This window comes from Pleurodeles waltl, chromosome 2_2 (assembly GCF_031143425.1).
Source record: "Pleurodeles waltl isolate 20211129_DDA chromosome 2_2, aPleWal1.hap1.20221129, whole genome shotgun sequence".
NCBI lineage: Eukaryota > Metazoa > Chordata > Amphibia > Caudata > Salamandridae > Pleurodeles > Pleurodeles waltl.
This window is the reverse complement of record NC_090439.1, coordinates 1,089,922,981-1,089,942,918: the sequence shown is the minus strand read 5'-3', so window position 1 is coordinate 1,089,942,918 and position 19,938 is coordinate 1,089,922,981. Positions and strand designations below refer to the sequence as shown.

Below are 19,938 nucleotides of genomic sequence, written 5' to 3'. Positions count from 1 at the left end.
CGCCCGCAGAGGAAGACCAAAAGCGCTTTAGAATTGGACCAACATCAGTCCATCATGAAGGGGGGGTTCTCTAAGGAAAGGGTGGTAGGGGCAGGGTGGCGGTGGGATGAAGGTGGATGACTGGGTGGGGAGCATGTGGAAGAAAATACAAAAAAAAGAGCCTCATGCACCTTAGGAATTATTAAACCAACCACAATAAATGGATAGTGAGAGGGTGGGCCAGGTGAAAAGTGGTAAACAAGACATTCAAGTATTGTCATGGAACGTGAACGGTTTGATGAGAGGTAGAAGGGACAGGATTTTACAGTATCTGAGGGACTCCTCTGCTCAAGACCTAATTTTACAGGAAACACACCTAACTAGAAACAAATGTAGGGAGTTATTTAAGGCACAAAAGTGGGCTCATCATTGCTTTTGCACTGAACATGATTTTAACACTAAGGGGGTAGTTATCCTGTTTAAGCATCAGGTCCACACAGCAATACTAAGGGTAAACAAAGATATAGCAGGTAGGAGGATAATAATGAAAGCACAGATATTTGGTAGGAATATCACGTTGGTAGGGTATTATCACCCCAATTGCGATGATACAGAAACACTTAGGAAGTTATTTGCCCAGCTTTTAGATTTCCCTGACCCAGTTCTAATGGCAGGAGACTTCAGTGTAGTTTTAGATAGTAAACTAGACAGGTCAACAAAGAGTAGATCAGTGGTAAATCCAAAATCCCAGCAACATTTGAGAGGGATGATGAGAGATTGGGCCCTATGTGATCTGTGGAGGCAGACAGTAGGTGTGATACAGGTCTTTTCATACAATAATAAAAAATATAGTCACTCTTCACGTATTGACTATTTTCTAGTGGATCAGCTGTGGTGCAACTTGGTAGAGGATATAGTATACCTGCCTGTTCATTTATCAGACAATGGGGCGGTAGGGTTAAAAATGAAGCTGTCAAAGGATAGAGAGAACAAGAGGTGGACGTTAGATTGTACATTACTGTTGGATGAGGAAATTACAACTAAGTTGTGTAGAGGAGTTTTTCAAGGCTAATTTAGGGTCAGCCCTGCTTAACGTGGTATGGGATACTTTCAAAGCAGTTATACGTGGGGCAATCATGAGTCTAGCTAGTTATAAGAATAAGCAGTATACGGCTGAAATAGGATCCTTGGAAACAGAGATGGGAAAATGCAGGGATCAACTAACAAATAGTGTTGAGAAGAGCGAGAAGATGAAATTGCAAAAAAAGTTGGGTGTTCTAAAACAGCAACTTGAGGCTCTACTACGGTGTAGAGTCATAAATAGATGGGAGGTGAGTAAGCTGGCCCACTTTGAATATGGAGAAATCCCAGGGAAGCTATTAGCTTGGAAGGTCAAAAAGGACCAAACTCGGAACTACATCAAGGAGATCAGTTAAGGGAAAAGGACTAGAGATAGAGAAAGAATAGACAGCGCTTTTCTGCAGTTTTATTTGCGGCTCTTTACTGAAGAAATAAATGTGGGGAGGAAGAGGTTCGAATTTGACTAGGGAAGGATATACTCCCTAGTTTATCACAAGAAGAGCAGCTTTAGTTGAATAAACTAATCACGTTAGGAGAAATAACAACAGCTTTAAGGGAAGGTAAAGGAGGGAAAGCACCAGGTCCAGATGGTCTCCCGGTGGAACTGTACAAAGTTTTGCTAGATATATTAGCACCTTTTTTTTAGAACTATTTACTGGGATATTTGGGAACAGCTCCCCCATTCCAGCCTCCTGGAATGAGGTAAGTATTTAATTGATTTTGAAATCAGGCAAAAACCCAGCCAGGTGTGAGTCATATAGACCTATATCTTTGTTGAACTGTGACTACAAGCTATATGCAAAAATATTAGTGGACAGATTAAATGTGGTAGTGAAAGGTTTGACTGGTGTGGATCAGAAAGGCTTTATAAGAGGCAGCTATTTACATGAACTTACGTTTAACCTGATTGGGACAATAGACTTGGCAACTACCTATAAGACCCCTCTAGGTATTATAATTTTGGATGCTACGAAGGCTTTTGATAGGGTCAATTGGGAATACTTAACTTTGATCTTGAGGTATTATAATTTAGGTGACAAGTTCTGCAGGGTCATTAGACAGATTTATCATGCTCCCTCAGCAAGAATTCTGGTAAATGGGAAATGATCAGAGTCCTTTGGGATATCCAGAGGTAGTAGGCAAGGCTGTCCTTTGTTCCCGCCTTTGTTTGATTTATATCTCGAACCCTTTGCCAGGAAAATAAGGCAGGATGCCGTAATAGTTTCCTTCAAGTGGTAGCAATGTATGCAGATGACTTAATGCTATATACTACAGCTTTGACAACTGCATTTCCAGCGCTACTGAGATTAGCAGAGGATTTTGGCACAGTCTCTGGATATCATGTGAACCCAGAGAAGACAAAAATAATGTCCTGGAATCAGGAGAGTGACACATGGCAAGGAAAGGCAGATATTAGGTATCTAGGCCTAGTGATAACTCAGGACATTGAACAACTTGTAGTCAGGAATCAGAAAAAGCTCCTGAACGATTGCAGTAAATTAATGAGGGGATGGGCTCATCTCCCGTTCACAATATTGGTGAGAGTTAATCTGGTTAAGATGACAGTTTTGCCCAAGATAAATTTTATTCATAACTCTATCCCACTCCAAATGAATGGAAGATATCTCGACAAGATCCAGCAAGCTATTAATTCATTCATCTGGGCTTCCAAGGGAACCAGGATTGCATGGAATAAGGTACGAAGAAGGCGAATGAAGGGAGCTTTATCATTGCCGGATTTACAACTCCATGCATAGGCATTCCAACTGAGGGACTCGAGGATGTTGTTTGCCTCATCGGACGCCACAGTAATTGGTGTTATGTTTGGGGCTATGACAGAAACCGTGTCAGGAGCAGCCAATCATTCTTCAAGAAAGTAAAACTAAAGGTCTTGTGAGATGTGGCGAAAAGTTGGTATCAGGTAAAAACAGTAACCAAAATAGCCTACTACAGCCAGAACGCACCAATTTGGGATTCCCCAGGTACACAGGAATGCTTAAAAGACGCGCTAGTCAAACCAATTAGGGAAGCGGGCATTGAGTTCTGGGGCGAACTCCTAAGGGAAGGAGCATTACTCCCCTGGGAGGAGTTAAAGGATAAGACCGGGAGCACTTTATCTAGATTTAAATACATTCAGCTGAAAGGCTGGACACAGAACATTCAAAAGAGTCTGAAGGGGGGAGTGGGATAACCCTCTAGCTGAGAATTTGCATGGCAGCTCCCCTAGCACTAATAAGGTGTTGGTCTGGTATTTGGAAATGTTGGAGTTAAATGACGGCGAATTTAAATTGCCTGAGTATCTTTGGGAAGACACTATGCCTCGGGAACAGTTATAGGCGTGGTGGCAAGAATCAATGAAAATCTTGTTTGATGTAACCTGCCGCATTGAGGAAAAATCATCTGTACTCAATACAAAGAGCCTATATCTCCCCAGCAAAGCGTACCAAAATAAAGAAAGGGGAGTGGAGAATTTTGCCAAATATGAAGCTCCAAACGCAACAGATATCCACATGTTTATGGAGTGTCCAACTACTGGCTCCTTCTGGGTTGAGGTGTTGGGAGCGCTCTCAGAGATACTGGGGAGGGAGATTTTGGTGAGTCTCCCCCCTTATCATTTTTGAGAAGCCGCAAAATCTGGTGGGTTGGACTAAAGAAAAGAGGAGCTTGTTGTTCTATTCCATCCTTTTGGCAAGAAGGGAGATATGTGTAAAATGGGTCGCAGTGTACCCTCCGATATATTGAAAATGGCTTAATGCCCTTTTTTATACAGCAAAATTAGATATAAAGGTGGGTGGCCCTGAGCAGAGGCAGAAAAAGGAGAAGATATGGGCTCCCCTATTGGAGTGGGGGGGACAATTTAGGCCTTAGAGGGTTTGGTGAGGAGTGAAGCTCAGATGCTCAATTAAGTGGCAAAGATGGCAGGCCCAATGCACAGGGAGATCTGGTTTCAAGAGGAGGCAGCTTGTCTCAAACTGAGCTAGTAGTCATGAGAGGTTGCAGGGACAACATCATGTATGGCAGTAAAACAGGCAACAAAGATGAACACAAAGACCTTAGCCGGCCAGCATGCAACAAGACCGCAGCACTGAAAAAACAGCCTGGCAGAATATCTGTGGCCAGGCACAGGCCCTGAAGCACCAGCAGGTGCATCATTTTCTTCTAGGAGGAGTAGGTCTCATAGTGAGAAGAGAGGATCCAAGTTGCCAAACCAAACCATTTGACAGCTGTTTTTGTGATGAGCGAGATCTGACAAAGTGCTTGCCAGCAAGGCTGCAACACATTATTCCTATGGTACTCATGAATATAAATCCAATCATCTGGCTTGAAAGAGTGGCAGGCTTCGGTTGGGCTCTCAGGTAAGGTCACTTCCACCAGAGAAAAGAAAAATTGTATAAGCTTTCTATAATATTGTAAAACCATCTGATCATTGTAGGGAAAAGTGTGGAAGACATTGTGACGCGAAGGGTTAATTAGTTTGAACAGTGTAGATGAGCGTGATGCCTGCAGAAACCTGAAACAACGTGGAAAAGTCCACAATGGCCTTTTCAAGCTTGTTTTCCAACATTCCATAGATAAAATTATCCGCAGCTGCATGTGTAAGAAGCAGGAAGTGTAGGAGAGAGACGCGAAGGTCGTTCTAACCCTGAGAAAGGGAGTACAGGAAAAGGACGGAAAAAAACAATGGCTAATGAACAGCAGAGCAGCCAAGGGACATGTGCTGATAATATAGTTAGAAGATGCGAGAAAGGGATAGAATCCAAGCTTCTGGTTATTTAAGCACTGAAGCGCGGGTGAGGGGATTGAAGCTCGCGGATGGAGTTGTGCAAGCTGCCATCGCCCACATCGCTGCCTCCCTGTGCTGTTCTTAGACCGTGAAGCTCGAGGGGAGAGAGGTCCGAGCAGGCAGTAGAGGGCTTCCCAGCATTTGTGGATAAAGTTAAGTTCCACCCAGGGATGAAAGGCCTATGTTTCTCTGTTTTATTCTGATTGATTATCGTACTTACACTATGTTTATAATCTGAAGTATTCTGCTCATTTATATTTTGCTTTTTTCCCTGAACTTCTTGTTGTGAACATGCTGCAGTCATTGAGATATGCGTTTCGTATACAGTTAACCAATGCATATATTTCCATTGATGAACTCTTTGCTCATTTATAAATAGATGTTCTTCATTGTGTGTTTATATATAGATAGATGATCTTTATTGCTAGTTTTCATTCAACTTTGTTGATGTGCCAAATGCATATATTTTACTGAAACTCCATTAAAGCTAAGTTGTGTTCGTTATTGGCGTGTGGTCCTTCATTGAGCGTCCTTATTGACTTATATCGAATAGATCAGGTGTCAATCAATCACCTGGATAAGACAGTTTGGTACCAGAAGTGGGGTATAAGTCAATAATGCCTGTTTGGGGACAGAAGAAGAGTGGGGCAGAGAGTGGAAGGCAGCATGGGGCATGTAGGAGGCTGGACTGGCTTGTAGTGAGTACCAAGGGGTACTTGCACCTTGCACCAGGCCCAGTTATCCCTTATTAGTGTATAGGGTGTCTAGCAGCTTAGGCTGATAGATAATGGTAGCTTAGCAGAGCAGCTTAGGCTGAACTAGGAGACGTGTGAAGCTACTACAGTACCACTTAGTGTCATATGCACAATATCATAAGAAAACACAATACACAGTTATACTAAAAATAAAGGTACTTTATTTTTATGACAATATGCCAAAGTATCTTAGAGTGTACCCTCAGTGAGAGGATAGGAAATATACACAAGATATATATACACAATAGCAAAAATATGCAGTATAGTCTTAGAAAACAGTGCAAACAATGTATAGTTACAATAGGATGCAATGGGGAAACATAGGGATAGGGGCAACACAAACCATATACTCCAGAAGTGGAATGCGAACCACGAATGGACCCCAAACCTATGTGACCTTGTAGAGGGTCGCTGGGACTATTAGAAAATAGTGAGAGTTAGCAAAATAACCCACCCCAAGACCCTGAAAAGTGAGTGCAAAGTGCACCAAAGTTCCCCTAAGGACAAAATAGTCGTGTTAGAGGGAGAATGCAAGGAAAACACAAATCAGCAATGCAACAACGATGGATTCCTGTCTGAAGGTACCTGTGGAACAAGGGGACCAAGTCCAAAAGTCACAAGCAGCTCGGAGATGGGCAGATGCCCAAGAAATGCCAGCGGTTGGTGCAAAGAAGCTCTTACTAGGCTGAAGAACTGTGAATACTGCAGGAACGACAAGGGCTAGAGACTTCCCCTTTGGAGGATGGATCCCCCATGCCTTGGAGAGTCGTGCAGAAGTGTTTTTCCGCCGGATGGACGCCAACAAGCCTTGCTACACGCAAATCGTGCGTTTGGCGTTTTTGGACGCTGCTGGGGCCCAGGAGGGACCAGGAGGTCGCAAATTGGATCTGCAGAGAGAGGGGACGTCGAGCAAGACAAGGAGCCCTCACTGAAGCAGGTAGCACCCGGAGAAGTGCCAGAAACAGGCACTACGAGGATGCGTGAAACGGTGCTCGCCGAAGTTGCACAAAGGAGTCCCACGTCGCCGGAGACCAACTTAGAAAGTCGTGCAATGCAGGTTAGAGTGCCGTGGACCCAGGCTTGGCTGTGCACGAAGGATTTCCGCCGGAAGTGCACAGGGGCCGGAGAAGCTTGCAAAGTCGCGATTCCCAGCAATGCAGCCCAGCGAGGTGAGGCAAGGACTTACCTCCACCAAACTTGGGCTGAAGAGTCACTGGACTGTGGGGGTCACTTGGACGGTGTCGCTGGATTCGAGGGACCTCGCTCGTCGTGCTGAGAGGAGACCCAAGGGACCGGAAATGCAGCTTTTTGGTGCCTGCGGTTGCAGGGGGAAGATTCCGTCGACCCACGGGAGATTTCTTCGGAGCTTCTGGTGCAGAGAGGAGGCAGACTACCCCCACAGCATGCACAAGCAGGAAAACAGTCGAGAAGGCGGCAGGATCAGCGTTACAGAGTTGCAGTAGTCGTCTTTGCTACTATGTTGCAGGTTTGCAGGCTTCCAGCGCGGTCAGCGGTCGATTCCTTATCAGAAGGTGAAGAGGGAGATGCAGAGGAACTCGGCTGAGCTCATGCATTCGTTATCTAAAGTTTCCCCAGAGACAGAGACCCTAAATAGCCAGAAAAGAGGGTTTGGCTACCTAGGAGAGAGGAAAGGCTACTAACACCTGAAGGAGCCTATCAGCAGGAGTCTCTGACGTCACCTGGTGGCACTGGCCACTCAGAGCAGTCCAGTGTGCCAGCAGCACCTCTGTTTCCAAGATGGCAGAGGTCTGGAGCACACTGAAGGAGCTCTGGACACCTCCCAGGGGAGGTGCAGGTCAGGGGAGTGGTCACTCCCCTTTCCTTTGTCCAGTTTCGCGCCAGAGCAGGGGCTAAGGGGTCCCTGAACCGGTGTAGACTGGCTTATGCAGAATTGGGCACATCTGTGCCCAACAAAGCATTTCCAGAGGCTGGGGGAGGCTACTCCTCCCCTGCCTTCACACCATTTTCCAAAGGGAGAGGGTGTCACACCCTCTCTCAGAGGAAGTTCTTTGTTCTGCCATCCTGGGCCAGGCCTGGCTGGACCCCAGGAGGGCAGCTGCCTGTCTGAGGGGTTGGCAGCAGCAGCAGCTGCAGTGAAACCCCAGGAAGGGCAGTCTGGCAGTACCAGGGTCTGTGCTACAGACCACTGGGATCATGGAATTGTACCAACAATGCCAGGATGGCATAGAGGGGGCAATTCCATGATCATAGACATGTTACATGGCCATATTCGGAGTTACCATGGTGAAGCTACATATAGGTAGTGACCTATATGTAGTGCACGCGTGTAATGGTGTCCCCGCACTCACAAAGTTCAGTGAATTGGCTCTGAACAATGTGGGGGCACCTTGGCTAGTGCCAGGGTGCCCTCACACTAAGTAACTTTGCACCTAACCTTTACCAGGTAAAGGTTAGACATATAGGTGACTTATAAGTTACTTAAGTGCAGTGAAAATGGCTGTGAAATAACGTGGACGTTATTTCACTCAGGCTGCAGTGGCAGGCCTGTGTAAGAATTGTCAGAGCTCCCTATGGGTGGCAAAAGAAATGCTGCAGCCCATAGGGATCTCCTGGAACCCCAATACCCTGGGTACCTCAGTACCATATACTAGGGAATTATAAGGGTGTTCCAGTAAGCCAATGTAAATTGGTAAAATTGGTCACTAGCCTGTTAGTGACAATTTGAAAGTAATGAGAGAGCATAACCACTGAGGTTCTGGTTAGCAGAGCCTCAGTGAGACAGTTAGGCACCACACAGGGAACATATACATGCACACCTATGAGCACTGGGGCCCTGTGTGACAGGGTCCTAGTGACACATACATATAGGCCACAAACCTATGAGCACTGGGGTCCTGACTAGCAGGATCCCAGTGACACATAACAACCATACTGAAAACATGGTGTTTTCATTATGAGCACTGAGGCCTGGCTATCAGGATCCCAGTGAGACAGTGAAAACAGTGACAAACACCCTGACATACACTCACAAACAGGCCAAAAGTGGGGGTAACAAGGCTAGAAAGAGGCTACCTTCTCACACAACCCCCCCCCAAACGAAGGACAATAAGGCTAACCTTGGCCAGTTGAGACTTTATTGTCTAAGTGGTGATAAGTAGAGAGTAGCTCTGCAATAGACTGGTTACTCCCTTTATCATCCACTATATGGTTACTTCCCTGTGGGGATGTAAACCACCCTGTTTGAAGTTTTTTAGCTAAGCAACAATGTGAAGATGTATTTTCAGAGTTTCTATCAGTAAGTTTTAGTTTAGAGCAGTGGGAATTATCCACTGAACCTATTTGTAATGATGGAAATGCCAGACAGGGATGCTGTCTCAGAAAAGCCATAGCTGGGCAAAAACTTTGTCCATCTGGCTGGAAGAGAGAACAGGGATGCTGTTTCTCTTGAGTTGGAGCAGGGCAGGGATGCTGTCCTATGAGCTCCACACTAGGGCAGGGATGCTGTCCTAAGTGTTGTGAGGTAGTGCAGGGTTTCTGCACTAAAGTTTCTCTGGGAGGGTTGGAGGGATGCTCCATGTTATCTAAAATGGTGCTGTTTTTCTCACCAATGTTAGTTATCCCACAGAGAGGTACTTCCACCTCAGGGAGTCCAGCTTTGCCAGCTGATGATTCCCTTGGAACAGGTGCCACCCCAGGAGAGGTTTCTCCCACCACAGGAATAGTATCCTGAATGGTAGGGTGGTTAGGGGATACTGTGATACCCTTTTTACCTGTTGATGGAGAGGGATCCTGAGTTTTCAGGCCTTCTCTCCTTTGCTTTTTCATTTCACTTGAAATGAGAGGGAACAATTCCTCAGGGATGCCCAGCATGGCTGCATGGGCATAAAACTCTACATCAGCCCAACCTGAGGCCTCTAGGTCATTACCTAAGAGACAGTCTACAGGTAAGCTAGGTGATACCACCACCTGCTTAGGGCCAGTAACTCCACCCCAACTAAACTGAATTATAGCTAAGGGAAGAAACTTAGTGGAGTTATGGACATCAATAATCTTATACTGTTGTCCAATGATGTGTTGTTCAGGAGGCACTAGGTTTTCAGTCACCAGAGTGAAACTGGCACCTGTGTCCCTGTAGGCCAAGGCCTCAACACCATTTATTGAAACTGTCTGCCTGTACTTATCCATTGTAAGGGGACAAGCAGCCAGTGTGGCAAGGCCAATGCCACTAGGTGTGACAGAAACTGTCTTGGGACTGATTACATCAGTTTCCACTATGGACCCATAAGTGAACCCAACTACACCCTTTGCTTGACTGTTGCCAGCAGTCCCACCACTAGTACCACTACTGCTAGGGGCACTAGAGCTTGATGTATTAGTGGTGGTAGGCTCAGGGGGTTTACCTGGACAGGACTTATCCCCTGGCCTATGGCCTCTGTTTTTACACACAAAGCACCAAGGCTTTTTAATGTGTGCAGGTTGAGAAGAAGAGGAAGAATTAGTTTTATCCCCACCCTCTGAAGAGTGTTTAAGATTTGAAGTGGGATCTTTGGTTTTACCCTTATCCCCATGCTTATCTTGAGATTGTTCACCATCTTTCTTCTTATTGCCATCTTTGTCACCCCCTGTATGAACTTTTCTGTTCACCCTTGTTCTGACCCATTTGTCTGCCTTCTTTCCCAATTCTTGGGGAGAGGTCAGATCAGAGTCTACCAGGTACTGGTGCAACAAATCAGACACACAATTATTAAGTATATGCTCTCTCAGGATTGTGTTATACAGGCTTTCATAATCAGTAACTTTACTGCCATGTAACCACCCCTCCAAGGCCTTCACTGAATGGTCAATAAAATCAACCCAGTCTTGTGAAGACTCCTTTTTGGTCTCTCTGAACTTTATCCTGTACTGTTCAGTGGTTAAGCCATAACCATCCAGGAGTGCATTCTTAAGAACTGTAAAATTATTGGCATCATTTTCTTTCACAGTAAGGAGCCTATCCCTACCTTTTCCACTAAATGATAGCCATAGGATAGCAGCCCACTGCTTTTGAGGGACATCCTGTACAGCACAGGCCCTCTCAAGTGCAGCAAACCACTTGTTAATGTCATCCCCCTCCTTATAAGGGGGAACTATCTTGTGCAGATTCCTGGAATCATGCTCTTTTGCAGGATGACTATGGGGAATACTGCTGCTGCCACCATGGGTATCTAAACCCAACTTCTGTCTTTCCTTCTCTAATTCTAAAGACTGTCTATCCAAATCCAGCTGTTGCTTCTTGAGCTTCAGTCTGGTTTGTTCCACTCTCAATCTATTGAGCTCCCTTTCTAACAATCTGTCATCAGGGTGGGTGGGAGGGACATTTCTAGATACAGAGGTATGATGGGAATGAACAGAAGGAGACCTGTCCCTTACAGAGGGCACCCTAACAGCTTGGCTACCAGTATAATGTGAGAGCACATCATCAGTATGATGTGATTCAACCTCTGTACTAACTATGCTAGACTGTCTAGTAATGGGCAGGCTGAGAAGTTTCTTTCCTGAACCTTTTCCTGGGGGAGTCCCTGGATCAGATTGAGAACCATTAGCTACTTTTTCTACAGATTGGGCACTTATGGCCTTATCCTGTACTCTAAGCATATTAATTAACAGTTCTAAAGAAGGATTCTTCCCTACACTCAAACCTCTCTCTATGCAGAGACTCCTTGCTCCTTTCCAGCTAAGGTGATCATATGCAAGTTTGGACAGTTCAACTTTTTGGCCTGTGCCAGACATTTTTTAGAGAGAGTTAAAGTGATAGACAAAGAGAAAAAAGTTTTCAGAACTTTTTGGAAAGACAGAAAAAAACTTTTTAAACTTTTAAGAACTTTTTGAAAGTTTAGAAGTACTTTTCAGCACTTAGAAAAGAGTGAAAAGAGGAAATGCAAAACTTTTTGGCTATGTGTATATACACTGACCTTGTTTTGTATATTTTTCTCTTATGAAAAGTACAATGACAAGAGTGGTAAGTAGTCTCAAAGCACTTATCCCACCACTGCACAACCAATGTAGGAGGCTGGACTGGCTTGTAGTGAGTACCAAGGGGTACTTGCACCTTGCACCAGGCCCAGTTATCCCTTATTAGTGTATAGGGTGTCTAGCAGCTTAGGCTGATAGATAATGGTAGCTTAGCAGAGCAGCTTAGGCTGAACTAGGAGACGTGTGAAGCTACTACAGTACCACTTAGTGTCATATGCACAATATCATAAGAAAACACAATACACAGTTATACTAAAAATAAAGGTACTTTATTTTTATGACAATATGCCAAAGTATCTTAGAGTGTACCCTCAGTGAGAGGATAGGAAATATACACAAGATATATATACACAATAGCAAAAATATGCAGTATAGTCTTAGAAAACAGTGCAAACAATGTATAGTTACAATAGGATGCAATGGGGAAACATAGGGATAGGGGCAACACAAACCATATACTCCAGAAGTGGAATGCGAACCACGAATGGACCCCAAACCTATGTGACCTTGTAGAGGGTCGCTGGGACTATTAGAAAATAGTGAGAGTTAGCAAAATAACCCACCCCAAGACCCTGAAAAGTGAGTGCAAAGTGCACCAAAGTTCCCCTAAGGACAAAATAGTCGTGTTAGAGGGAGAATGCAAGGAAAACACAAATCAGCAATGCAACAACGATGGATTCCTGTCTGAAGGTACCTGTGGAACAAGGGGACCAAGTCCAAAAGTCACAAGCAGCTCGGAGATGGGCAGATGCCCAAGAAATGCCAGCGGTTGGTGCAAAGAAGCTCTTACTAGGCTGAAGAACTGTGAATACTGCAGGAACGACAAGGGCTAGAGACTTCCCCTTTGGAGGATGGATCCCCCATGCCTTGGAGAGTCGTGCAGAAGTGTTTTTCCGCCGGATGGACGCCAACAAGCCTTGCTACACGCAAATCGTGCGTTTGGCGTTTTTGGACGCTGCTGGGGCCCAGGAGGGACCAGGAGGTCGCAAATTGGATCTGCAGAGAGAGGGGACGTCGAGCAAGACAAGGAGCCCTCACTGAAGCAGGTAGCACCCGGAGAAGTGCCAGAAACAGGCACTACGAGGATGCGTGAAACGGTGCTCGCCGAAGTTGCACAAAGGAGTCCCACGTCGCCGGAGACCAACTTAGAAAGTCGTGCAATGCAGGTTAGAGTGCCGTGGACCCAGGCTTGGCTGTGCACGAAGGATTTCCGCCGGAAGTGCACAGGGGCCGGAGAAGCTTGCAAAGTCGCGATTCCCAGCAATGCAGCCCAGCGAGGTGAGGCAAGGACTTACCTCCACCAATCTTGGGCTGAAGAGTCACTGGACTGTGGGGGTCACTTGGACGGTGTCGCTGGATTCGAGGGACCTCGCTCGTCGTGCTGAGAGGAGACCCAAGGGACCGGAAATGCAGCTTTTTGGTGCCTGCGGTTGCAGGGGGAAGATTCCGTCGACCCACGGGAGATTTCTTCGGAGCTTCTGGTGCAGAGAGGAGGCAGACTACCCCCACAGCATGCACAAGCAGGAAAACAGTCGAGAAGGCGGCAGGATCAGCGTTACAGAGTTGCAGTAGTCGTCTTTGCTACTATGTTGCAGGTTTGCAGGCTTCCAGCGCGGTCAGCGGTCGATTCCTTATCAGAAGGTGAAGAGGGAGATGCAGAGGAACTCGGCTGAGCTCATGCATTCGTTATCTAAAGTTTCCCCAGAGACAGAGACCCTAAATAGCCAGAAAAGAGGGTTTGGCTACCTAGGAGAGAGGAAAGGCTACTAACACCTGAAGGAGCCTATCAGCAGGAGTCTCTGACGTCACCTGGTGGCACTGGCCACTCAGAGCAGTCCAGTGTGCCAGCAGCACCTCTGTTTCCAAGATGGCAGAGGTCTGGAGCACACTGAAGGAGCTCTGGACACCTCCCAGGGGAGGTGCAGGTCAGGGGAGTGGTCACTCCCCTTTCCTTTGTCCAGTTTCGCGCCAGAGCAGGGGCTAAGGGGTCCCTGAACCGGTGTAGACTGGCTTATGCAGAATTGGGCACATCTGTGCCCAACAAAGCATTTCCAGAGGCTGGGGGAGGCTACTCCTCCCCTGCCTTCACACCATTTTCCAAAGGGAGAGGGTGTCACACCCTCTCTCAGAGGAAGTTCTTTGTTCTGCCATCCTGGGCCAGGCCTGGCTGGACCCCAGGAGGGCAGCTGCCTGTCTGAGGGGTTGGCAGCAGCAGCAGCTGCAGTGAAACCCCAGGAAGGGCAGTCTGGCAGTACCAGGGTCTGTGCTACAGACCACTGGGATCATGGAATTGTACCAACAATGCCAGGATGGCATAGAGGGGGCAATTCCATGATCATAGACATGTTACATGGCCATATTCGGAGTTACCATGGTGAAGCTACATATAGGTAGTGACCTATATGTAGTGCACGCGTGTAATGGTGTCCCCGCACTCACAAAGTTCAGTGAATTGGCTCTGAACAATGTGGGGGCACCTTGGCTAGTGCCAGGGTGCCCTCACACTAAGTAACTTTGCACCTAACCTTTACCAGGTAAAGGTTAGACATATAGGTGACTTATAAGTTACTTAAGTGCAGTGAAAATGGCTGTGAAATAACGTGGACGTTATTTCACTCAGGCTGCAGTGGCAGGCCTGTGTAAGAATTGTCAGAGCTCCCTATGGGTGGCAAAAGAAATGCTGCAGCCCATAGGGATCTCCTGGAACCCCAATACCCTGGGTACCTCAGTACCATATACTAGGGAATTATAAGGGTGTTCCAGTAAGCCAATGTAAATTGGTAAAATTGGTCACTAGCCTGTTAGTGACAATTTGAAAGTAATGAGAGAGCATAACCACTGAGGTTCTGGTTAGCAGAGCCTCAGTGAGACAGTTAGGCACCACACAGGGAACATATACATGCACACCTATGAGCACTGGGGCCCTGTGTGACAGGGTCCTAGTGACACATACATATAGGCCACAAACCTATGAGCACTGGGGTCCTGACTAGCAGGATCCCAGTGACACATAACAACCATACTGAAAACATGGTGTTTTCATTATGAGCACTGAGGCCTGGCTATCAGGATCCCAGTGAGACAGTGAAAACAGTGACAAACACCCTGACATACACTCACAAACAGGCCAAAAGTGGGGGTAACAAGGCTAGAAAGAGGCTACCTTCTCACAGGGCAGAAGCCAGGTCCATTCCTGGGTGGTTAACAAATGACACGTTCTCTGGTGTGGCAGGACTCCTGAACCGGTGGGCAGCACCGGTTTTATGGGAAGCACTAGATGAGAAAGTGACTCCTCTCTTAGTGGAAGATGCGGTTGAGAGTGTGAAACTAAGAGGGCGAAGCTGGAGCTGAAAGCAGCAGGGCAAGTGGGATGGCTTTTCCTGTCTGCGCTCCTTATGGTGTACAGGAAACCATTAACCCAGGAAACAGAAATAAGGAAGCTGCAGGATGAGGCTGCAGCCTTGCAGGAAAGGAAGTTACTCATGAAAGAGACTATAGAAAATGCAGTGACTCTGGGTGATCAAATGGAGGCAAGGTGCACCGCATCAGCAGTGCAAGTAGCAAAACAGAAGAGTAGGCAGAAGCCTAAAATACCCTCGGCTGTGCAAGTGAGGGCATTGGTACGCAAAGAAAACTGGGATCCTTATACTTGGGATGGAACAGTCTCGGATAATGATGATGATTGGAATTGGGAGGATGAGGTGGAAGTACGTGTAGCAGAACTAGGTGAAGTTGAAAGTGGAAAGGAAAGTGTAGGTGAAGTTGAAGGTGGAAAGGGAAGTGTAGTGGAGGTTCACCCACTCAGGCAAAACAAATCAAAGGGAGTGAATGGTGGGCAAATACAGAATTCTCGTTTAGTAAGAGATTATACACAGAGTGAGTTGTTTAGGCAAATGCCTGTAGAGCCTTTGTTTAAATGGTTGGTGAGATTGTGGGACACTGGAGCAGATGGTACATTTTTATCACCAACTGAACTTTTGAAAATGGGATCAGTAACTACACATGCCATGTTAGGGCAACGGTTACGAGGTGCACAGGGGCAACAAACTTTCTCTCTGATGGGTTGGTTGATGGAAGAAGTGAAGCAATTGTATCCAACTGCTATAGATGTGGAAGAGAGTTGGGGCCCTTGGCATACAATTCCAGAGGCAAATGAACAACTACAAGAAATGGGGATGCAGAATGCAGTGTATTCCCAACAATTTTTAGGGCCTGACGTTGAACTTGTGACAGCAGGGATCAGAGCACGACTGATCAGGGATGCCCCTCTGCATAAGAAAGGTGCCCTGTTGGCTCTTTTAGGACCCCCTCAGGAAAGACCAGTGGGGGATGTGGTATTATTAATGGCACAATTGGAAGGGCTTGACAGGCAAAGATCAGCAAGAGCTGTGGGGCAAGACAATAAATATAGGAGAGGAGAGTCTACAATAAAAGTGACCAGACGACAGATGTGGATAGATTTATTGAATGCTGGGTTGAAGAAAGAAGAGATAGACAGGAAGCCTACTCCTTATCTGCTTAATAAATGGAAAGCATTGCAGCGTAGACAGAAAGAAAAGGAGGCATTCAATGAAAAGCAGCACTCAGCACCACCAATGGAAGAGTCTGAAAAAGAAAAAGCAGAGTCAGGGAAAAATAGGAAGGTGCCTGTCTCAACTCTATATCCCGACTTGTCCAGCGATGGCTAGGAAGTCTCAGACCCCTTATTATGAAGGTCAGGCCAAACCCCGGGAGTCAGAGCAGTGCAAGAGGTGAGCCCCGGGGACAGGCGGCCATATGTACCTCTCATTATTTATTGGCAAAAAGGAACACAACATGTTATGGCTCTTCTCGATACAGGTGCGAAAGTAACTCGGATAAATGGGAACCCTAAGAGGCTGCCAGGAAAAAGTGTGATCATTAATGGTTACGGGGGTGCTGAGACAGAGGCTAAACCCGTTAAACTCAAATTGTCAATTGGTAAAGGACCCCCGTTCTCGGCAGAGGTATTAATATCTGAAGTACCAGAATACATTATTGGCATGGATTTGTTACTAGGCAAAACTATTGACACGCAATAGGGAACATTTACTTTTGGTGTGAGGAGCGTACATATAAAGAAATCTATGACAATTCTGATTGCGCATGCAAAGTGGAGCCCATTACACGTGCCTCCTCCAAATGAGCCAGTGTGCATTAAACAATACCGCATACCTGGAGGTCACAAAGAGATTTCAGGAACCATTCAAGGGCTACTAGATGCAGGTGTGCTCAGGCCGGCCGTGAGCCCGTTTAACTCTCCTATATGGCCCATAAAGAAACCAGATAATACATATCGAATGACTGTTGGTTATCGGCAACTGAATAAAGTGGCCCCACCCTTGGCAGCCACAGTTCCAGACATCATCACGCTTGTGGAACAGTTGAGCAAAGATGTGGGAGAATGGCATGCTGTAATTGATTTAGCAAATGCCTTTTTCTCAATCGACATTGATGAGGCAAGTCAAGACCAATTTGCAATAAGCTGGCAGAACAGACAATTCACATTCAGAAAGTTGCCCCAGGGGTACGTACATAGCCCCACCTTGTGTCATGGACTAATAGCCAGATATTTAGCCAACTTCTCGGCAGGGAACACCCGACTTGCACATTACATTGATGACATCATGATTACTGGGGAAACCAAAGAACAGGTCTCAGACACACTGGAAAGGTTAATTGAGTACTTACAGCAGAGGGGATGGACTATTAACCCGAAAAAGGTCCAAGGCCCTGCACAAGAGGTGAAATTCCTGGGCGCTATTTGTTCAGGGCCAGTAAAAAGAATACCACAGAAGGTGATTGATACGGTTCAGCAGCTAAAGATTCCTACAACTAAGGCAGAAGCACAACGATTTATTGGTTTGATGGGATTCTGGAGACAACATATCCCTCACTTAGGATTAAAACTGAGACCATTATATCAAGTCACACGAAAAAAGCACGCATTCCAATGGGGACCTGAACAGCAAGAGGCCTTTAAAGGGGCAAGAGATGCATTACAGAACTATTTTGCATTAGGTCCCATCACAGAAGGAGACCCGTTTGAGCTGGAAATGATAGTACAGGATGATGTAGTGATGTAGAGCCTATGGCAAAGGCAAGGGAAAATGAGGGTGCCACAAGGATTCTGGTCAAAGAGGTCAACAACATCCATGAGCAATTACACCCCGTTAGAGAAAGAGCTAGCAGGAGCATATTGGGCATTAGTGGAAACGGAACGAATAACTGGTGACTGGCCGGTTACCTTAAGAACACGAGTCCCCTTACTAGGCTGGATAAGAGAAGGAGGGGCTGGCACTAAAGTAGGCAGGATGCAGGAGTCTACCATCGTAAGGTTGAAATGGTACCAGCAGCAGAGGCCAAAGCCGGGGCAAGCAGGAGTGTCGAAGTTACAAGAAGATATGCTAGGGGCAGTGGACTTGCAGACAACGGCCCCCTCACCAGAACCTACTGAAATGGAACCTTCACCGTTTAAAGCAGCCCCACCTTTTGAGCAACTTACTGAAGAAGAAAGACAAAATGCATGGTTCACGGATGGCACTGCCCGGTACCATCAAGGAAAAAGACAATGGCAAACAGTCGCATTCCAGCCTGCTACAGAAACGCTGTTGCTGAGAGGAGGAGATAATGGATCAAGCCAGCTTGCAGAACTGCAGGGGGTAGCAGCAGTAATCGAACAGGCCCCCATCGGAGAGAAAACATTTGTGTACACTGGCAGCTGGGCCACTTACCAAGGACTAGTAAGCTGGGCCCCAACTTGGCGCAGAGATGGATGGAAAATTAAAGGCATCTACATCTGGGGAGGCGAGCATCTATGGGAAGAGATGTGGGAGAAAGGGCAAAAATGTCAAATCTATGTGGGACATGTGAATGCCCACTTCCCATCGGACACCTTGCTTGCATCTCTATTCAACAATACTGCAGATCAGATGACCAAAACACGAACAGTGGTCATCAATGAGGAAGCTGAAGCTGCTTTAGCAAACTAGGCCCATGCAACATCCGGACATCTAGGAGAAAATGGCACTTATGCATGTGCACAGCAACAACAAATTCCAGTTACTAAAGAACAAGTGCAACAAGCAGTAAAGGAGTGCCCCACATGCAACCAGATTAGACAAATGCCCCTGCAAAAGAAGCCTAGCGACCATATCAAAAGAGGAACTGCAGCTGCTACGGTGTGGCAATTGGACTATATCGGGCTGCTACCAAAAGAAGGAGGAAAAAGCTACGTATTGACCATGGTGGACACCTACTCTGGCCTTATGCTGGGTATGCCTTGTAAGTCTGCAGACCAGAAAGCCCACTTTGCGAGGGCTAAACTACCTGATAAAACATTATGGGGTACCTGATGAGACCCAAACAGATAGGGGCACACACTTTTCAGGGAAAGCAGTGCAGGACTGGGCCCAGGAACAGGGAATTCGGTGGATATTAAACCTTAGTTATTATCCACAAGCTGCAGGCATGATTGAGAGATATAACGGATTGTTGAAAGAACAGCTAAAAAAGTTATCAGCACATCAGACCCTAAAAGGGTGGAGCAGCAATTTAGACAAAGCCTTATTCGAATTGAACAACAGACCAGTTGGGCAGCAGACTCCTTTCATTCGGATGGCAGGGCATGATAGAGAAACCATCCATACAATGATTGTCTGGAAAAGAAACCCTCGAGCTCGATTACCTTTGCAGGCTACTTCTGGCAGTGTAGGACTGGACCTGTTTGCGCCAGAAGATGGGGAAGTACCTGTAGGACAGGTGAAAACCATTCTCCTAGAAATAGGAGTAAGAGTACCACCCGGAACATATGGTAGAATTGCCCCTCGATCCAGCCTAGTCATCAAGGGAGTGTTGGTACTTGGGGAAGACATAGACCCAGATTATAGAGGAGAAGTTAAAGTAGTATTGTTGAACCAAGGAAATGCTGCTGTATCATATAAAGCACATGACAGACTTGCACAATTGATTTGTGAACAAGCGTACACCCCCCATATTGAAGAGAGTTCTGCCCCCCCCGATAACACCCAGAGAGGAGAGGGAGGATTTGGAAGCACAGGAAGGAAAGTATGGGTGCATCATCCAGGGAAAAAGCCAGAGGCAGGAGAGATATTGAGTTAAGGGGTGGGAAGTACGTATATTGTACTTTGAAAGAACTCTAATGTACCTGTGTTTGTACCTGCAGTGAGACTTACCCCACGGTCATAAATGATGACATCTGTGTCGATGACGTGGTTCCTGTTTGTGGTCATAATTGCAACCGGAATAGGTGTTTGGGTTCGACCGAATGTAGCAGAGAATGTCGTTACGGACCTTCATGTCACTTGT

General features: G+C 46.3%; 1 protein-coding gene across 1 annotated transcript; it reads left to right on the top strand.

The window, feature by feature from the left end:
• Positions 1-19,080: 19,080 nt before the first annotated feature.
• On the top strand, positions 19,081-19,731 carry LOC138278351 (uncharacterized). The gene has a single exon (XM_069219250.1). The coding sequence runs from the start codon at positions 19,081-19,083 to the stop codon at positions 19,729-19,731; it is 651 nt and encodes a 216-aa protein (XP_069075351.1).
• The last annotated feature ends 207 nt before the right edge of the window (positions 19,732-19,938 follow it).

Coding starts and splice junctions, on each gene's coding strand:
- LOC138278351 (XM_069219250.1), top strand. CDS start 19,081: ATGATTGAGAGATATAACGGATTGTTGAAAGAACAGCTAAAAAAGTTA.